The sequence below is a fragment of the Xyrauchen texanus genome, chromosome 30, assembly GCF_025860055.1.
Source record: "Xyrauchen texanus isolate HMW12.3.18 chromosome 30, RBS_HiC_50CHRs, whole genome shotgun sequence".
Taxonomy (NCBI): domain Eukaryota; kingdom Metazoa; phylum Chordata; class Actinopteri; order Cypriniformes; family Catostomidae; genus Xyrauchen; species Xyrauchen texanus.
In genome coordinates, this window is record NC_068305.1 from 18,838,957 (window position 1) to 18,857,131 (window position 18,175).

General features: G+C 39.8%; 2 protein-coding genes across 2 annotated transcripts; both read left to right on the forward strand.

Moving 5' to 3' along the window:
• The first annotated feature begins 1,803 nt into the window (after positions 1-1,803).
• On the forward strand, positions 1,804-10,723 carry LOC127623701 (homeobox protein SIX4-like). Its single transcript, XM_052098156.1, has 3 exons — positions 1,804-2,719; positions 4,723-5,360; positions 7,860-10,723. The coding sequence occupies exons 1-3, from the start codon at positions 1,941-1,943 to the stop codon at positions 8,354-8,356; spliced, it is 1,914 nt and encodes a 637-aa protein (XP_051954116.1). The 5' UTR covers positions 1,804-1,940; the 3' UTR covers positions 8,357-10,723.
• A 4,728-nt stretch (positions 10,724-15,451) lies between these two features.
• On the forward strand, positions 15,452-17,460 carry LOC127624220 (homeobox protein six1b-like). The gene is made up of 2 exons (XM_052098942.1): positions 15,452-16,235; positions 16,913-17,460. The coding sequence occupies exons 1-2, from the start codon at positions 15,676-15,678 to the stop codon at positions 17,184-17,186; spliced, it is 834 nt and encodes a 277-aa protein (XP_051954902.1). The 5' UTR covers positions 15,452-15,675; the 3' UTR covers positions 17,187-17,460.
• Positions 17,461-18,175: the final 715 nt, after the last annotated feature.

Sequence of the window (18,175 nt, forward strand, 5' to 3'; positions counted from 1 at the left end):
CAGATAATTTATGTTATCATGTGAAAAAAATTTTAGGTAATCAGTTTTTTTTTCAGTATGGAAATGTGTATGTGCTGTGCAGTATGCTCTCATGTCAATGACAGATTGCTAAGAAATATTCATTTCAACATAACCTTGATAAGATAAAAAGAGATAAAATTCCTGTGAGGTGAAACGAGGAAAGAAATACTCAAGAATTACAACGTGCAAGTATGGTGCCACAACATCTAGTACCCGATGTACTAGAATTAATACTTCTAGAGTGAGAAAGTGCAAATTCAAATGTATTTGGAATATTCAGCTGAACAAAAAACCGAATCACCCAAAAAAAGTCAAGCAAACAATTTCAAACAATTTTCTGTTACTGAAAGACATGCACAACATCAATGGGCGACACTTTACCTAATCTTAGCTGAAGAAAGGCAGCACTGTGACCATTGTACAGCCTTATATGTGAATCCCTTGAAGGATTAGTTCACCAACATTTTTTCATCATTTACTCCCCCACATGCCATCCCAGATGTGTATGACTTTCTTTCATCTGCTGAACACAAATTAAGATTTTTAGAGGAATATCTCTGCTATTTTGGTCCAAACAATGAGAGTGAATGGGTGCCGAAAATTTGAAGCTCAGAAAATCACAAAAGTCAGCATAAAAGTAATCCAGAAGACACCAGTGGTTAAATCAATATCTTCAGAAATGATATGATAGGTGTGGGTGAACTATCCCTTTAAAGTTACACTTCTCCTGATTTAGGTAAAGTGCCATAACAGGTTCATGTTGCACTTTTCACTGCATAGTCCATACCTGATATAGGGCAGTTGATCCCACACATAGTTTACTATTGTACCACAGGACATGTGCCCCTATATGGATAGGCCAGTATAAATTCAGGTACCTCCATACACCCTCATACCATAGATCATGTGAATGCACGGTCATACACAGAACGACTGCCAGGTATTCTGTTTGTTCTGGGTTTAATTTTAGGGATGCAATCATGTCAAACTCCCCTCTGCTTTTGTGAGGGGCTTCTAGAGCCTCCTGTCAGCTGTTGCGGTTATTGGCTCCCATACAGACCCTTTAGTTTCCAGTAAACAGCCAGACAAACTGGGAAAAACAAGAATGCAATCAAGAGGCAAAGTGTCAGTGCCAGTCTGACAAATGGACAGACAGATAAACAGCTGGAAGAGATACAGTGTAACATTTAGGATTCAAAAAGCTTCTGCTTCTTGCACAACAACAATAGATGTCTAATTAGCTTTTACAGACTGCATTATTCATCTTGCTTTAATACAAGTGAAGAGGAAAACTCTTTGAGCTGAGACTGAAATTGTCTATGCACCCACACACACACACACACACACACACACACACACACACACACACACGCGCGCGCACACACACACACACACACACACACACGAAAGGACTTATTTCAATATGCATTGGCTTAGAGGTTTAATTGCCTATAAGTCTTCTGGAGAAGCAATGTTTTGGACTCAATTTGATTTAATTGATTTGGCATCAATTACTGACAAGCACTATTGAGATGTGATTACGCAAACTGAATATGAGCAACTATTTTGTAATTTACAAACGCGCCATTTGACTTACCTTATACTGTTTGTGCTTATTATTGTGCACGTGTGAACGTAGTGATGCCTGCATGCTGCTGCGCTTATCTTGCGCAAGTACACACGTTCTATCTCCATGCTTGATTGACATTCCCAGCGCAAACCTTTGTCTTCACATCTCGCTCGCTCCTCCCCGCAAAGCCGGGGCGGCGAATCAAAACGCGTTCAGGACTTGAACTCCCTTCCATCGTGGGCTGTGGAGTTAAACTTGTAGTGGGACGGAGATGCAGGATCTTATCCACACCACACAGCGACCAGATACCTGATCGTGCTTGGATGGAGTGGCGAAACCCGATCGCCTGATGTGCTGCCTGCAACTCAGAGGAGTGACTTATCAGGACGCGTTAAAAATGTCTTCTTCCTCGAGCGAGGTCATTAGTGCCGATGTGACCAAGAGGGAGAGCGCAAGGGCACTGGAGAATCGTGGGAGTGTCAAGCTGTCAGTGCTGGACCTCGCGGAGTTGTCCATGGAGAATGCAACTTCAGCCATCGATGCGGTCCGTTCCGAACTTTTGGACTGCACACCGTCCTCGCTGGCCTTCTCTCCCGAGCAGGTGGCGTGCGTCTGTGAAGCGCTGCTGCAGGGTGGGAACGTGGAGCGCCTGTCTAGGTTCCTCTGGTCACTGCCGCAGAGTGACCTGCTGCGGGGCAACGAGAGCATCCTGAAAGCGCAAGCGATTGTCGCTTTCCACCAGGCCCGCTTCCATGAGTTCTACAGCATTTTGGAGAACCACAGTTTCAGTCCGTCAAATCACCCGTCTCTGCAGGATATGTGGTACAAGGCGCGTTACACCGAAGCGGAGAAGGCGCGGGGCAGACCGCTGGGTGCCGTGGACAAGTATCGCTTACGCAGAAAATATCCCCTGCCTCGGACTATATGGGACGGGGAGGAGACCGTGTATTGTTTCAAAGAGAGGTCTAGGAATGCGCTGAAGGATATGTATAAACAAAACCGGTACCCATCTCCAGCCGAGAAACGCAATCTCGCCAAAATCACAGGACTTTCCTTGACTCAGGTCAGCAACTGGTTCAAAAACAGGCGACAGAGAGACCGAAATCCATCCGAGGCGCAGTCAAAAAGGTAGGGAATACACAGCATACATTGCTATGTCAAGTTTTATTTCAGTAGGGTATATAATCTGCACCCATTTGGGAATTGGCTTGAAAAAGTACACTGGAGTGCAAACGGATCCGACCGTGTGCGCAAGACTGAGTGGAGGACACGTTTCCACAATGTTTTGAAACACGAAGCTTAAGCGCTCATATGAGGAGTAGTTTTGGAGAATGGAGACAGTCAATTGAGCCACTCTCAACAAACACAGAACGTTCCCCTGACGTTAACGTATGGTTCCCGTTTGGTTATATTTGTGGGAACCAATTCCTAATCTTCAAGAAACTTTCTTTTTATGGTTTATTTTTTAGAACCATAAACGAACGTTCCCAGAATGTCGTAGTGGTTTTTTTTTCTTTTTCTTTTTTTCTGTGCGACAACCTAAGAAACTCACAGAAACTTGGCTAATGCTTTTATTTATTTATTTTTTAGGCTAATCCAAAATCTAACGTTCCTTGACCGTTCTGGTAACCAAAAACGGTTGACGCATTCCATAAATGGGCAGAATGTTTTGAAGATGTGAGATATGGAATTAATTGGATCTGTTGAGCAAAAACAAAGACCTGGCAAACATTTTAACAGGCATTTCGTTGCTTTTAAACACAACCCATAGAGATCCTCAATTTACCTTGGATATAATCAGCCATTATATTACCATAGCCATTGTTTATGTTTGTTTATGGATTTGAAACCCATTGGCACACCCTGATAATCAGTCAGAGAGATCTCCACTCAATCTCCTGATGTGGCCGAAATCTTCTTCACAGCTTGAGGCATTTTTGAAGCAGATAAGAGACTGCTCCGTATTATAAACAACTTCTTGCACGTAAAGTAGCCTATGAAACCGAGTTTCCAGCTGCGGTAGAAATAACTCGTAACCACCCCGCCCGCAAATGTCAATGTCATGCGTTGCTTTTATCATAAATAATAAATCCTAAGTCTCAGTATACGTCAGGACTGTGAGTTGCACCGCGATATCATTACCCTGACATAATTATAGGCTATTTATTGTTTGAACGATGGTACGCATGATCTCCATACGTGAAATTTATGGATGAGAAAAGACTAACGGCTTGTGTCAGTAGGTCTTTGTATAGGCTTGGTTGCTGTATTCGCTCCGGATGATGTACCACAGCTGTTACAGTCTGTAAAGATATCCACTATCCTCCAAGAGCCCAGATCATTTTATCTCATTTTTGACCCCTTTGGATCTCTTTGGAAATGATGGAGATATATTTACAGAAATCTCTTTTTACAATAACAGTGCGTTATTAAATGTTGACCTCTTTTCAACTTGCCTGTTTGTGATTTCAATTCTTAAAAGTAATTAGGACCGTCTAGTACCGTTTTATTACATGAGAAACACGTTTCCATTTTTTTAATTAAGATTAAAAATGCTGATTAATATGCTATATCATTTTAGAAAGAAAAAGAGAGATAAGAATCGGTTGAAAAAATAATCGTTCAGAATTTTGAATAAATCTGTAATAAAATTGAAATCAAATAAATCAAAATGAACAGATTTCAAAATAAATGTGAAAGTTGGATGATTAAAAAGGGTCTTATGTCTTATTTATACACAGATTTTCAACACCAAAGCTTATGTTTTACTGTGTGTGTGTGCAAATATATTTATATTACATTCTACTCTGGCCTATTGTCTTTCTCTCACAAGCTACAGTGTTTGATATACCCCCATCATGCCATTGTGTTTGGACATATGTTATTCAATACAGTATACATCTAAAAATATCTTCAACTTAATTGTAAAAGTCTTATGATTACATTTATGCATTTGGCAGATGCTTACATTTCTGACTTACAGTTCATTCAACATTGTATCAGTGTGTTCCCTGGGAATCTAACCCATGATCTTGGCATTGCTATCTTCATGCTCTACCAACTGAGCTACAGGAACTCTCTGATTAGTATACAAAGGGTCTGTTTCTTTAATCCCAGTTATTGTCTTTCAGTGAGTCAGATGGCAATCACAGCACTGAAGATGAGTCCAGTAAAGGCCAAGAGGACTTGTCACCATGTCCTCTGTCCAGTGGCTCTTCAAGCTCAGCTGTACATGGAACAGCCCCCTCTACAGTTTACTCAGATGGAGGAACAACAGTCATCCAGCAAATCGGAGATGTTAAAATGCCCACACACTCGGCTGGAATAATGAGTTTTAATGGTGACCTTGCAAGTTCGAATGCTAACTACATCAACGGTGGAGCCTATGTTCAGTCACATGGGAACAATGCTCTCCTGAATGGACTCTGTGCCACAGGTGGCCATTTCTTGACCTTTGACCCCCAGAGGGTCTCCCATCACAGCCAGGAGAGGCTGTTGGGTGGGTCCTCAGTGTCCTATGCATCTTATTCAGTGGGGGTTTCAGAAACTGGGTCTGGAAAGCTGGAGAGCATGCAAACTCTAGTTTCCAATGCTGAAAATGGAGTAAACTCTTCAGTGGTCTCTTTTGCCTCTGCCCCTTCCACGCCCGCCACTACCTCAGGAGCACATCATCTCAGCAGTTACAGTGTGGTCAATCTTCCTGGAACTGAATCCACCATGGGTCTTCCTCCTCTAATGATGCCTCCATCCTCCACATCATCTTCTCACGGTAGGAGTATATCTTTATGGTTTATATGGCAAATTGGGTATTGATAGGGATAATACTTTCTTGCACCTTTAGTTCAAAATGGCAGGCTTGATCTTTTACATATCACGCATATTTCTTGTAAGATACAGTACATCAGCGATAATGTCTGAAGTAGTCGGTGCACTTGTATTGTGCCCATAAAAGCCAGAGTAATTACATCATCACTTTGGAGTATGCTGTGACATTTTATGCGGTTAAGCTTGCCAAAAGTAACTGCAGTGCTCAATGCAAAAGAGCAGAGGTTTAGCAAGAGAGCATTGTGGGTCATGGGCAGCTGGAATGTGAGAGGCATGTGAGGGTTCAGGTAAACTAGCTTGAGGATCATACCAAATGCAGGCCTCTCAACACTGTCCCCACCTCCTCTCCATGGCCCTAACCGCTCACTAATGGTTCTTTCCATGAATATTTTATGGCCACATCAATAACAGCAAGGCTAGCTGTGTTCCTCTCTTTTCTCACTCGTCTGTTTTATCCTTTAATATGCAGTTTACGAGCAACATAAATACAAACCCACCCCTGGCTGAACTTTTGATTTAGAAGGAAAACAGTTGAGCTCAAACAATCCAGCAAGAAAAAGAAGATATTAAAATTGTTTAACCCAGACCCTGTTTCCTTCTGCCCATAATTTTAAAGGCAATTTCATAAAAATACAGTGTGTCTTCAGAAAAATCCGGCAAGTTTGACATTCAGTGACTCAGATATACAAAGAAACAATAGAAATTTCCTGTTGTTTCTGTCTTAGAATTAAAAGCTAGCAGGTAACTCACAAGCAAACATGTTCAAGTCAGATTCTGTGTTCTGTGAAAGGAAAATCTTAGGGTTGCAGGTTCCCAGACCCCCTTTTACAACAATCTTTTTCAAAAAGCAATGCCCTGGGGAAGCTAAAGAAAACCTGTAGAAAAGTTTGGTTCTAGTTTCAGAAAGTGAGTATATGAAGCAAGAGGAAGGTGGGAGGGGTCTGGGCGCTGTGATTATTTATCAGACATTTGTGCAAGTCTAATGGAAGAAAAGTGTCAGGCCAAAAGCCAGAGGCTGTCACTGCAAAGACGTGCCAAGAACCACATTCTAGAGTTTCACTGGAGCTTAAGCTTCATGTTTCATAGCGAGTCTAACCGCAAACAGAAAATGAAAAAGGTGTTTCATTTTACAGTTCACTAGAAATGTTCTGAAGAAAAGTAGGTATAAAAAAGACATATTGACTGAAAGAAAGACAAAAAGAAATAAGAAGCTTGGAGAGAGAGAGAGAGAGAGAGAGAGAGAGAGAGAGAGAAAGAAAGAAAGAGAGAACAGTCAGGCTCGGTACAAGTGAATCTCGTATTTTTTGGAAAAAAGGAGAAAAACTGGATTTGTCCCAGTTATTTTTTATTTAATTTAAAAACTGTGGTTACAATGAGGCACTTACAATGGAAATAAATGGTGCCAGTCCATAAACGTTAAAATACACATTCCCTGCGTCTGAATCACATACTGTCACAGTATGTAGGCCTTCTGTGTTTAATGAAGGACGCACTTCTCACTTGGTAAAACAGTACGTTCTTTTAGGTATGCATGCAAGTAGTATGAATAGATTTTGGACATACTTTAACCAGGGACGTGGAAATGGACCGGTGACTCAAACATATGATGTTATAACAAACAAGCACTTTTAAGCACAATGAACAACTTTCTTGATATAGATAACACGTACAATTCAGAAGAGCTGTCCAACTCGTGGTTCTCTTCCGTTCTTTTAAATCCAGCGTTTTGAACGTGACGTCTTGAGTCCCAAGGCCTTATGGGATATTAATGTTTCCAGTCAAAACTGGAACTTTGCTTACTGCTTCATATATACTGATGGTTAGAAAATACCTCTCCTTTGGCTCACTGTCTTTGGCATACTATTTTAGGGACATAAGGACATTCGGGCACAGCAACAGTTTAAAAATTATAGCCACATGATGCAAACATTATACGTGATAACACAATTTTAGTTTGATGAGATCGCTTAACTAACCTTATCTATGTAAAGTTATATCCATTATATCAACTGTGTTGCCATGACAACGAAACCCTGTTATCCCGGCACTGGATATAACTTTACACAAATAAGAGTAGTAAGGGATTTTATCACAATAAAATCATGTTAACATGTATAATGTTTACATCTTGTACATTTGAAACTGTGTCTATTTAAGTATTCATGGACTGGCCCCATTTACTTCCATTCTTAATCCTTTACTTTTACAGTTTTTTTTATAAACAAGGGAAAAAACTAAATTATTACAGCTGTTAATTGAGCTTCACTTGTATTGAACCCAGAATATTCTGGGAGGGGTTTATTCACTTGCCATTTGCCTGGCCAAAGTGTTTGGGGTTACAGCACAATTTGATTCCCTAACATCTAAATCTTTACCAGAAATGGAGAAGAAACCAACAAAGTTCATTGACTTGGGTTTAATTCTCACTTTTATCCCCATACAGGCTCTGCTCCTTTGGGCAATGAGGTCAGTGACTCTTCCCAGCACTCGAGCCAAACACTGCTCTACACCCAGACTGTCAAGCAGGAGCCTTTGGATGTGGCTGGAAGCTACACCTATCCTTCTGAAATGTCCCTGGACCAAGGCAGCAACCTGGGCTACACAGCCTCCCTTTTCCTTTCTTCAAATCTTGGCTCATCTTCCTCCAGTGGCAGCTCTCTTCCCCCTACTGTGACAGCTTCGGTTGCCTCTACCCTCTCCAGCACAGAGGTCCACCACTCTCTGAATCAAGCTAGATGTGGCCTCCAGGAGGTCAATGGAGCCCTGTCTTCAAACTACAGGTCCCAAGATGTCCAGTTGCCCCTGTCCAACAGCCTGCATATCCCTGCCAGGGCAGGAGAGGGCCCGATCAGGGTTGTTTGTGTAGATCTGGACATGGAGGGTAAAGAGCTGGCCAAGCTGCAGACTGTACAAATGGATGACGATGGCAGTCACCTCTGACTTGTGGTATGATGTCATTAGTAGTGAAGAGCTGCATTTCATTTGCGCTGGACTGGTTTTGTTGCACCACACTGTGGCCTAATAAAAGGGACCCCATAAGCACAAATCTTTCTTAAACATTTGACCACTAATGGTGTAACAAATATGAATAGTGCCTTTCTGTCCTCAGATATCCCAACTTGCACTAAGAGGGCTGCAAAATGTACCAGGGAATGTACCAGGGACCTTTTGAAGATTATTTATCTGCACCATCTTTACTCTCACCTATAAAAACGTCAAAAGAAAGACCTGTAAAAGCACAACAAAAATGTGCACTGAATCCAAATTCAGAAACTGCAGCTTTACACTGATTATTTCTTAGAACACGATTTTATGAAAGCACAGATGTGTGTTTTTGTTGTTGATGGTCTTTTTATTTAAATTCTTTGAGTGTGATGATACAAATGTGATAAAGTTATTTTGTTATGTTTGCCTTTTGAGTTTTATGTTACAGAATGTTTGATTTAAACTTAAATGCCTCTTTCTACACATCCCAATGTGGACTTTGTTCTTTGTTCTATAATCCTGACCATTAGAGCAACTGGTCTTATGTACCTTCCTCATAAACTGTCAACATGCAAGGAAGAAATAAGTTCTAAACTAGACGATCCTCTTCTTCCTCCAGTGTTTGCAAGACTTCATCTAAAGTAGCGAGTGAGTGTATGTTTTTCTGTGTTGTGTGGCAACTGTCTTAAAATGATTTGGCCATGTTCAGATCTGTACTTAAGATTCGCATTTGATATTTCTTTTAGCATTAGAAAAGGCCCAGTGCTGAATTCACTCATCCTCGAAGGACAAGTGAAATATACGGACTCCAAACCTGAGTTCTGCACATATGGCAAGAATCACAAGAAAACTTAAAACATCAGTCCTTCCTGAAAGAAACCTATTTTTCTAAACCCTTCCACCCTATTAAATATTTATATTTGTACATATATAATTAATGATCCGTGGGTTGTCTATGTCACTGACACCAGTGTTTTACATTAGAGCCCTTAGCCTGATAATTCAATCAGTAAAGGGAATGACATCACTTTCAATTAATCATGTCTTATTGGAAGCACCAGGTAAGATGGCTATGTGTTTTTAACCAATGGCAGGTGTGATGTCAGTCGTAATGATATCCAAGGCACTCACCATTTAAGAAGATTAGGCTACAACTTGGACCCCCAGAGAGTTGTCTGTGATCTCATACATTATAAATGCATGGATGTACGCATATTCAGCATGATGGAGATCAAGTTTATGTTCTCACCAGGGGCGTCCTCTATGATCGCTTGCCAAAGCCTGGCAGCTGAACACCCCCACTCACTCTTAAAGTGTCATGTGGTACCTGTCATTACTAAAAGTAAAGGTCATCCAACAAGGCAGAGTATATGAAGAGAAGTTACATATCCTTATTAGATTTCCTGAAACTTCCTCACATGACCTAGCAGGAATAGACTTTTGGATCGGAGTCCAGGGTAAAATCAGAGCCATCATTTGGTAGTTTATGAAAGAGTGATAAGAGATATACTGAATGCTCAGATATAATTTTTATTTGACAGAATGCAGGGTAGGTTCAAGTACACACTTTATGCTTGCACATCTTGAAAGCGGATTTAATTAAATTAATGAGTTTAGTCTAGAATGCATATTTTGATTGAATAAGTAAGTGTGAGAGTGGGATTTGGGACTATACAAAGTGTGTTTACTGTCGTGGGAACATTTCCTTCTCTTGACGCACAGTTGTCTTCACCAGGCTATGTGAGTCAGTGCTAATTGAATGGCGCCTAGGTAGGATTTGCTCACTTGCACAAAGGAGAGGACAAAAAAGCACATTGGGTAAAGAATCTATTGTTACCTGCCCAAAGGTGACCCTGTCGCCTAGGGCACTAGATTAGCTGATTGCCAGGTATCAGATGGCGCCTCCTGGAATATTGAAGGGTAAGAAAGCACTATTGTCTGGGGCTTTGTGCATAGAAATGTTGGCCTGCAAAAAAGAGAGACATGTGTGTTTCATGTCCCCCATTTCCCCTTGGCTGATACAATATGTGTCACTGCAGTGTGTTTTATGGGAAGCGGTATTATGTTGCTTTTCTTTATTATTTAAATACATATGTCATCCCATCCATAGGCGGAAATCGCGGGGGGGTCGGGGGGGTCAGGACCCCCCCATTTGAGGGTTGTCCCCCCCTAAAATATTATTAAAATATGTGTATTGTAAATAATATAATGATATATTCTTAAAATAATTGTTTAAGAAATAAAATGATACAAATGCAAATGGGGCAACAACAAACAACCCCTTGGTGTCCCCTTCAAAAATTGCTCTGATAATTGTTATGTTTATTGTCCCCCCCAACATTTTTATGAAATTTTCGCCCCTGATCCCATCTCTTTGTAAAATGAACAGCGAGGTTTACTGAGTGTTTTTAAAATGCTTTTCATAACAAAAGGCACAGAAGAGCAAAAATCAAACAAACAAAAAACATTCCTTTTATTCAATTCACTAAAAGAGTGAAGTAAAGAGTCCCATGATGTGGTTGATGACATCCAAACATTATACAACGTTCATAAAACCACATCCAAATTAGAAGTATATATGTTTAGAAGTATCAAATTAGTCTTCGATTTCTAATAGAATTTGACTGAATTTAATTGAAATATGAATGAATTAAGTAATTATAGATTCACACTGCAAAAAGATACAATATTCATTTTGCTGCTACTATGTTTTTAAACATAGCATTGAAGATGCTCATAAATCCTGGCAGAGACAGGCCATAAAAAGAAGGAATCCTGCAGAAGTGGGCTTATTAAAGAACCTGACCCCTGACTTTTTCTGGAGGTTTCAAAGCATGACATTTAGTGAGGCACAGCAGACTCTGAGGCATATGTAATTTGACCCTGCGCCACAGCACTACACACTGTGCTAATGTGAGGTCAAGGGGCAACTGGGTCTGAGACCCACCACTTCTGTACACTCCAGTTTAAATCTGGAGAGCAAATTTCGGTGAGGCCACATTTAAACAGTGTGTTTCACCTACATTGTGAGTCCCTCCCAACTGTCCCAAATTTTCAATAGACTAAATAATGATTTTGTTTTTATATAAATAAATACATTTATTAAAAAATAACAACTGGTTTTGTGAAGGTTAGGTTTAGGGGTGGGGTCAGTGTATAGAAAATTTTGTTGTCAAAATAAAAACACTATGTCCTTGTAGTGATACCAACATGTATGTTGGAGAATGAATGTGCACAAACCAGCTGGCTGAGCCACAAATATCAAGAGAATTTTGTCTAATTTGAATAAAGAGTCCATGTATGTTTGAGCAAATCAATGGCTTTGCCTGGGAGATAAAAATATGATTAAAGTGATTTATGATTAAAGATAAAATGAGAGATAAAAATGAGGTCTTCCAAATATTTTACTAACACATATACATAGAAGTGTTGTGTTTCCATGTTTTATGGGGACTTTCCATAGACATAATGGTTTTTATACTGTACAAATTATATATTCTATCCCTTAACCCCTAAACCTAACCCTCACAGAAAACTTTCTGCATTTTTACATTTTCAGAAAATATGTATGATTTATAAGCTGTTTTCCTCATGGGGACAGACAAAATGTCCCCACAAGGTCAAAAAATTCGGGTTTTACTATCCTTATGGGGCATTTGGTCCCCACAAAGTGATAATGCTCACACACACACACACACACACACACACACACACACACACACACACACACACACACACACACACACACACACACACACACACGCACAGTATAAATTAATATAGTTTGCTAAAGTAGAGGTTTGGTAATAAACACATCACTAGAACATCCAAGCCAGCAGGGGCCAGTGCTGTAAGACTTCACTCTCTAGTGTCTACAGTCTCATTAATAGAAGGAATATTCATAAAGATGATTACCCAATCTATATTGTTATTTAGTAGCCTTTTGGCCTGTAACTAATATGACTTTGCTACTATTCCTCAGCCTCACAATATTCAAATGAAAGCTGATGGGGTTTATGGCATAGTCATAATGAAAGCAATGAACTGAGAACATAAAAACACATTCAAATGCAACTCAGAAATCACTGAAAAGAAAAAACTTGATGTCTAATATGTTCTAATTCAGACTGAATATGGAGCTATTAGAATGCGATTTTCGGGAAGTACTGAATTGTTTATACATATAAATGATGTGATCCAAAGTACATTTGAACAGCGGTGAAACACTTTCTTATGATGTGTTACATTCATACGAGCAGACAGAGAAGTAAGTTTGGAGTAAGTTTGGAGCAGAAGAAATAGAAATAAACCTTGTGTAAACTGTCAACTTTACGCTAAGCTAAAATGCTATTTCTAACCATTTTACATGCACGTGTTACCAGGCACGATCATATTTTTTTATCAAGAAAATTCACATTGGATCATAATTTCTTTTTTATAGTAAGACCTTTTATATTAGGGCAAAGTGGCCAGTCCGCCCCTGATCGGCCCCAAAGTGCGTCGGCCCACCGGGAAAATGCCCGGTATGCCATATTACCATTCCAGCCCTGCGAACCCTATATATATATATATATTTATATTCATATCAAAGCAGATATTTTCCATGCTACGAAAGGACTACTCTTTTTATATAGTTTCATCTGAACTGGGCAAAATATTTCAAAAATAATTCACTGATATAAACAGGCCTATACATTTATGTTTTCTGATTAAAGATATAAATTCTGATTTAAGATATTCATTTTAACTTCGGGCAAATTCATAAAATGCTGTATCATTTAATGCACGCAATCGAATTCAGCAAAGCTCAATACGAGAACATTCAGAGAAGGTTATTTCTATGGAGAGCTGAACACGCTTCAAACTTGCTTTAAAATAATAATCTCATTGTTGTCCAAGTTATACCAGTGATGTCTCTTTAAGAGAAGTTGTTTATGGGGTGTTTGCCATTGGCATGTGTGCAGGAGTTAGCGTCGACCTTGCCAACCCTCGTCTTTAGGCCATAAAAGTGCACATCTTGAAATGATCAAGGCCTGAGAACGGACACGGCCTTTCGATTCCTGAGGTTTAGGAGGGGGCGCGCCGCAATGTGGTGGAGACATTACGACAACCCGGGCACCCGTCAATCACAGAACCGTGTGCTGTTACGCTGGAGCGGACAATTGACTTGAATAGGCGTAAATGTCATTCAATTCAATGTCACATATACAGCAATGGAAAATTGGTTACGAAATGAAATACCACCGATACAAACGTAACTTAATTTAATCCAATGACAAATAAAGTGATGCAAATATCAAAATAATAAAAATAAGCCTTCACGTGAAAACTAAAAATACATTAAACTAGGCTAAATTGTATGTATATTTATAAGGTTAGTAGCCTACTTTGACATGTTTACTATAGGCCTAATTAATTCTATAAAAAATAATATTTGTAAACTTTTAAAACCAAATCATTTAAAAACAATAAACTGAACAAATTACGCACACTCGTTGTTTTCGATAAGTTACACAATTTCGTAATAAGATAATTTGATCCAAGAAAATAATTGGCTTTGCATATGGCTCTGTATTGCAATGTTTCAGCAAGATGCTCAATAACGAACATAGGCTACTAAAAACGACGTTATTTGTGACATGGCGATCCTTCAGGACAGATAGATGGGGCAGCTTTCATTAGCCTGCTAATGTTTTCACAGGTGTACGGATTGCCATCTTAAACCGATTAAGTCCTCGTTTTATCCCAGTGTCTTGAGGCTGCAAATGAGCTCGCAAGATCATTTCAGTTGTAGATTGAGGGTTCAGCGGAGGCACCTTGAGTCTATATTGCCGGGCCCCTGCATAGAGAGCGCTTTAAGGCTGCCTTAAAAATGAACGCTGCTTCTCAAATTAAATTAAAAAGAGGTGCTCCATTCTGGATGAGTGATTGTGAGTTTTGCGTTGCCATGGTGTCAGGTTGCAGATTTCAACTAAGATAAAGAAATGCGATCTATGCCTTAAAACAACGTCTGGATGGCAAGGGCCTCGACGAACACAGAACTCATTTACTAATGCATCGGTTTTAGATTTCACTGTACAGAGAGAGGAGAGTGAAGAAGAAAGAAAGAAAGAGCTGGGAGGAATGCCTTTTTTTCTGAGCCAAAAAAACTTATTTAAGTGCCAGGCTATTCAAAGTGCACGTCGGATGTCTTGACCTTAAATAAAACGCAAAACTAGGTCAAGAAAGAAAGAAAGGAAGAATATGACAATTCATATTTTTTTTCTTATACTGTAAATAAATAAATAAATAAAAAATAATAAAAATAAATAATAATAATAATATATAGCCTATATATGTGTGTGTAAAAAAAGGTATGTTAAATAAAATATTGTATTTGTTTATTTATTTATTGTAAAAATTAAAAACCATTCAGGTATTCTAGCCTTGCAAGTTCAGTCAAATATAGTGTGAAGAGCCGAGGGCGCTATAATCTTGTGACTAACATTTGGTTATCTCACCAGCTGCTGATTGTTTTAAATTGAACTCCCAGTATCTCAGCGCGTATCTAGACTTTGCGCACAGCGTGTGCCCATGACAATGAGCTCAAGCCAAACCATAGAGTGAAAATACCTGTATAGCAACCACCTGCACGACAATTATGAATCTCTTTATTGCGGATGGAATTGCCTATGCCCATCATACGGAGACTAATGTGTCATTTTTGGAGTTCACGAATAAATACAGGCATAATGCAATTAAATTACAGCGTGTGTTCATTTGTTTAGCTTACCTACAGTAACCTATAGGCTATTTAAATGTTGTAAAGATGAAAATACGTTTGCTTAAATGGCTGTAAAGGCTTGGGTTGAATAAGAACTAAAGGGTTGAATAAGAGTGAATGCTGCCTTTGGCCAGTTGCTATAATTGATTAGTATCGAGGTACCCGGCTCCCTCAGGTAGAACTGGAGACGGGGGATCAAGTTTCAGACCACCGAGTCCCCGTGGGAGGAAATGGAAGCTCTCCACACTGCTGCTGGGGATAGGGCAGATGGAGAGCCAATCAGCAGACGCGCAGTGCTCTTTTAGCGCGACATGAGTCAATAGTGAGCAAACTGTCTTCAACAAACACCCAAAACTTCACAGCGCGCGCAGCGGACATCTCCAAACGCGACGCAAAAACAAGGTCTCGTCACTGTCATCAAGCGAAGGAGGTTGTCACCCATTGCGTTTCCATCACAGCATCCAAAGGAGAGCGGTTTGGTGGTTGGGAGTCAGCACACTGACCAGACATCATGTCAATGTTGCCTTCTTTCGGGTTTACCCAGGAGCAAGTAGCGTGTGTGTGTGAGGTGCTGCAACAAGGTGGGAACCTTGAGCGTCTCGGTCGTTTTCTGTGGTCCCTTCCGGCTTGCGACCATCTCCACAAGAACGAAAGTGTCCTTAAAGCAAAGGCCGTCGTAGCCTTCCATCGCGGAAACTTTAGGGAGCTTTATAAGATACTAGAGAGTCACCAGTTCTCTCCGCACAACCACCCGAAGCTACAGCAGCTGTGGCTGAAGGCCCACTACGTTGAAGCTGAGAAGCTGAGAGGGCGACCACTGGGAGCGGTGGGGAAGTACCGAGTGCGGCGGAAATTTCCTCTGCCACGCACAATATGGGACGGCGAGGAGACCAGCTACTGTTTCAAGGAAAAATCCCGCGGTGTCCTGCGGGAGTGGTACACGCACAATCCCTATCCATCTCCCCGGGAAAAGAGAGAGCTGGCAGAGGCCACAGGGCTGACCACAACACAAGTCAGCAACTGGTTTAAAAACAGAAGGCAAAGAGATCGCGCAGCGGAGGCAAAAGAAAGGTGGGTTAAATACCTGTGCTTGAAATAAACATACGTTTTTTTGTTGTTGTGATAAATGGATCCCCAATTAAGCGTCCTGCCTCCATGGCACTTTGATTTACTTTAGTTGACTGTCATGTTTTTTAAACGATGTTGTGTTGTTGTTTGTGCAGCGTTGATTATGTAATTGTTGACAAACTGAACCCCTAGAAATGTCTATCTTGATTAACGGGATAGACGCTTAAATAGTAGGCCTATAGAGATTGATAGTGTTATTTAAGTCGTCAGTCAGAACTCAAATATATATATATATATATATATATATATATATATATATATATATATATATATATATATATATATATATATATATAGGCCTATAGGCTATAGTTCATTTGAAAAATGTTCAAATGGTTTCGACGAGCATATTAATTGTAAAATTGTGTGTATTGGCCACTATAATTATTTGTTGATATTTAAAACGATCATTAGGCCTGTTTTTATTTTTATTTTTAAAGGATGTTTAATTCAAAACGGCTAATGCATTCTGCTTTTTCATCATTTTGTATTCTCCCAGCATAGGCAATCATGATCAAATTAAATTTAGATTCTATTAGACGACAGTTTGCAAAAAGCAATGAATCTAAACGATAATGTTAAATAGCTATGTTTGAATCACAACCTGTGCATCTTGGCAGAGAGAACAGCGAGAACAACATCACGGGCGCTAACAAACAGAACCAGCTGTCGCCGCTGGACGGCGGGAAGTCCCTGATGTCAAGCTCGGAGGACGAATTCTCGCCCCCTCAGAGTCCTGACCAGAACTCCGTGCTCCTGCTCCAGGGTAATATGAGCCACCCCGGCGCGTCCGCGTACCCCATGACCGGCCTCGGCATGCAAGGACACCCACATCAGCTCCAGGATTCATTACTGGGACCTTTAACTTCAAGTCTAGTGGACCTCGGTTCTTAAGGGAATAGCTACAACTGAGCTTTTATTTATTTTTGTTTATTTTGTACCAAATATTGACTGAGATATGCCACTTTTACTGTATATATGAAAAAAATGAACATTATAAATCTAAGTAAAAGTCCTAGTTTTTCTCTGGTTTTCAGAGGAAAAACTCAGTGGTACGTGTTACCTTGGTAGGCACGGACTGACATTTGCCAAGTCGTTAAACTGGTCTGAAGACAAACCAAAAGCAGTTAATTAAAGCAATTCTTTAAACTCAAGTTCTTCTAGCATTTCATCATGTAAAGTAGGCCTACTGTTTTGCACTAATAAAACCCGAGGCTGAAGCTAAACAGTTAAAATGTAGGCTACCTAATATTTTGGGGTAGTTTTCGCCATAAACATAAAAAAGGGATTGAAATATATTTACAGATGGAGCGCCAGCTTTTTGTATAACAGCAAACAATAAACTCATAATTTATAACGATTACATTTTAATGATAAAAAAGGGTGAATAAGCTAATTGAAAACAGGATATTTATAAATACATTTGATGATTCGAATAGGCCATGCTAAATTCAAATATTTAATCCATATATTAAAAAATCAAAGCCCCAATTTGTATCAGGTAGAAACATAAATGCCAACGTAAATGATAAAGAAAAAAAGAAAAAAATATTATTATTATTTTTATAATAATATTAATAATTATTATTATTATAATTATTTCACTCATCGTCTCGTCTATGTCAAAAACGTTCTCATAATTATGTGGGTCAACAAAAAGCTGGGAGTTGTTGATTTAGCCTCAGGAGGCGCGTGTTGCTTTTGTGGTCGCAGTGCATCGTTAGGTTTGTAGTGGGTGTTTACTTTGCGTTCTCCCAATGTTTGTTCTGGTGGTTCTGGTCCAAAGAGAAGACATGCCAGCTGCCGGAGGCACACTCACGTGGTTTCATTCATAAGTCTCTTTTAAGCAAAAACGCAAACATAGATTTTAGGGACAGCTGACC

What these genes read in the sequence shown, in the direction of transcription:
- LOC127623701 (XM_052098156.1), top strand. Translation starts at nt 1,941, where the DNA reads ATGTGCTGCCTGCAACTCAGAGGAGTGACTTATCAGGACGCGTTAAAA. An exon ending in TCCGAGGCGCAGTCAAAAAG is followed by an intron (nt 2,720 to 4,722) that starts GTAGGGAATACA and finishes ATTGTCTTTCAG; the next exon opens with TGAGTCAGATGGCAATCACA. An exon ending in CTCCACATCATCTTCTCACG is followed by an intron (nt 5,361 to 7,859) that starts GTAGGAGTATAT and finishes ATCCCCATACAG; the next exon opens with GCTCTGCTCCTTTGGGCAAT.
- LOC127624220 (XM_052098942.1), top strand. Translation starts at nt 15,676, where the DNA reads ATGTCAATGTTGCCTTCTTTCGGGTTTACCCAGGAGCAAGTAGCGTGT. An exon ending in GCAGCGGAGGCAAAAGAAAG is followed by an intron (nt 16,236 to 16,912) that starts GTGGGTTAAATA and finishes GCATCTTGGCAG; the next exon opens with AGAGAACAGCGAGAACAACA.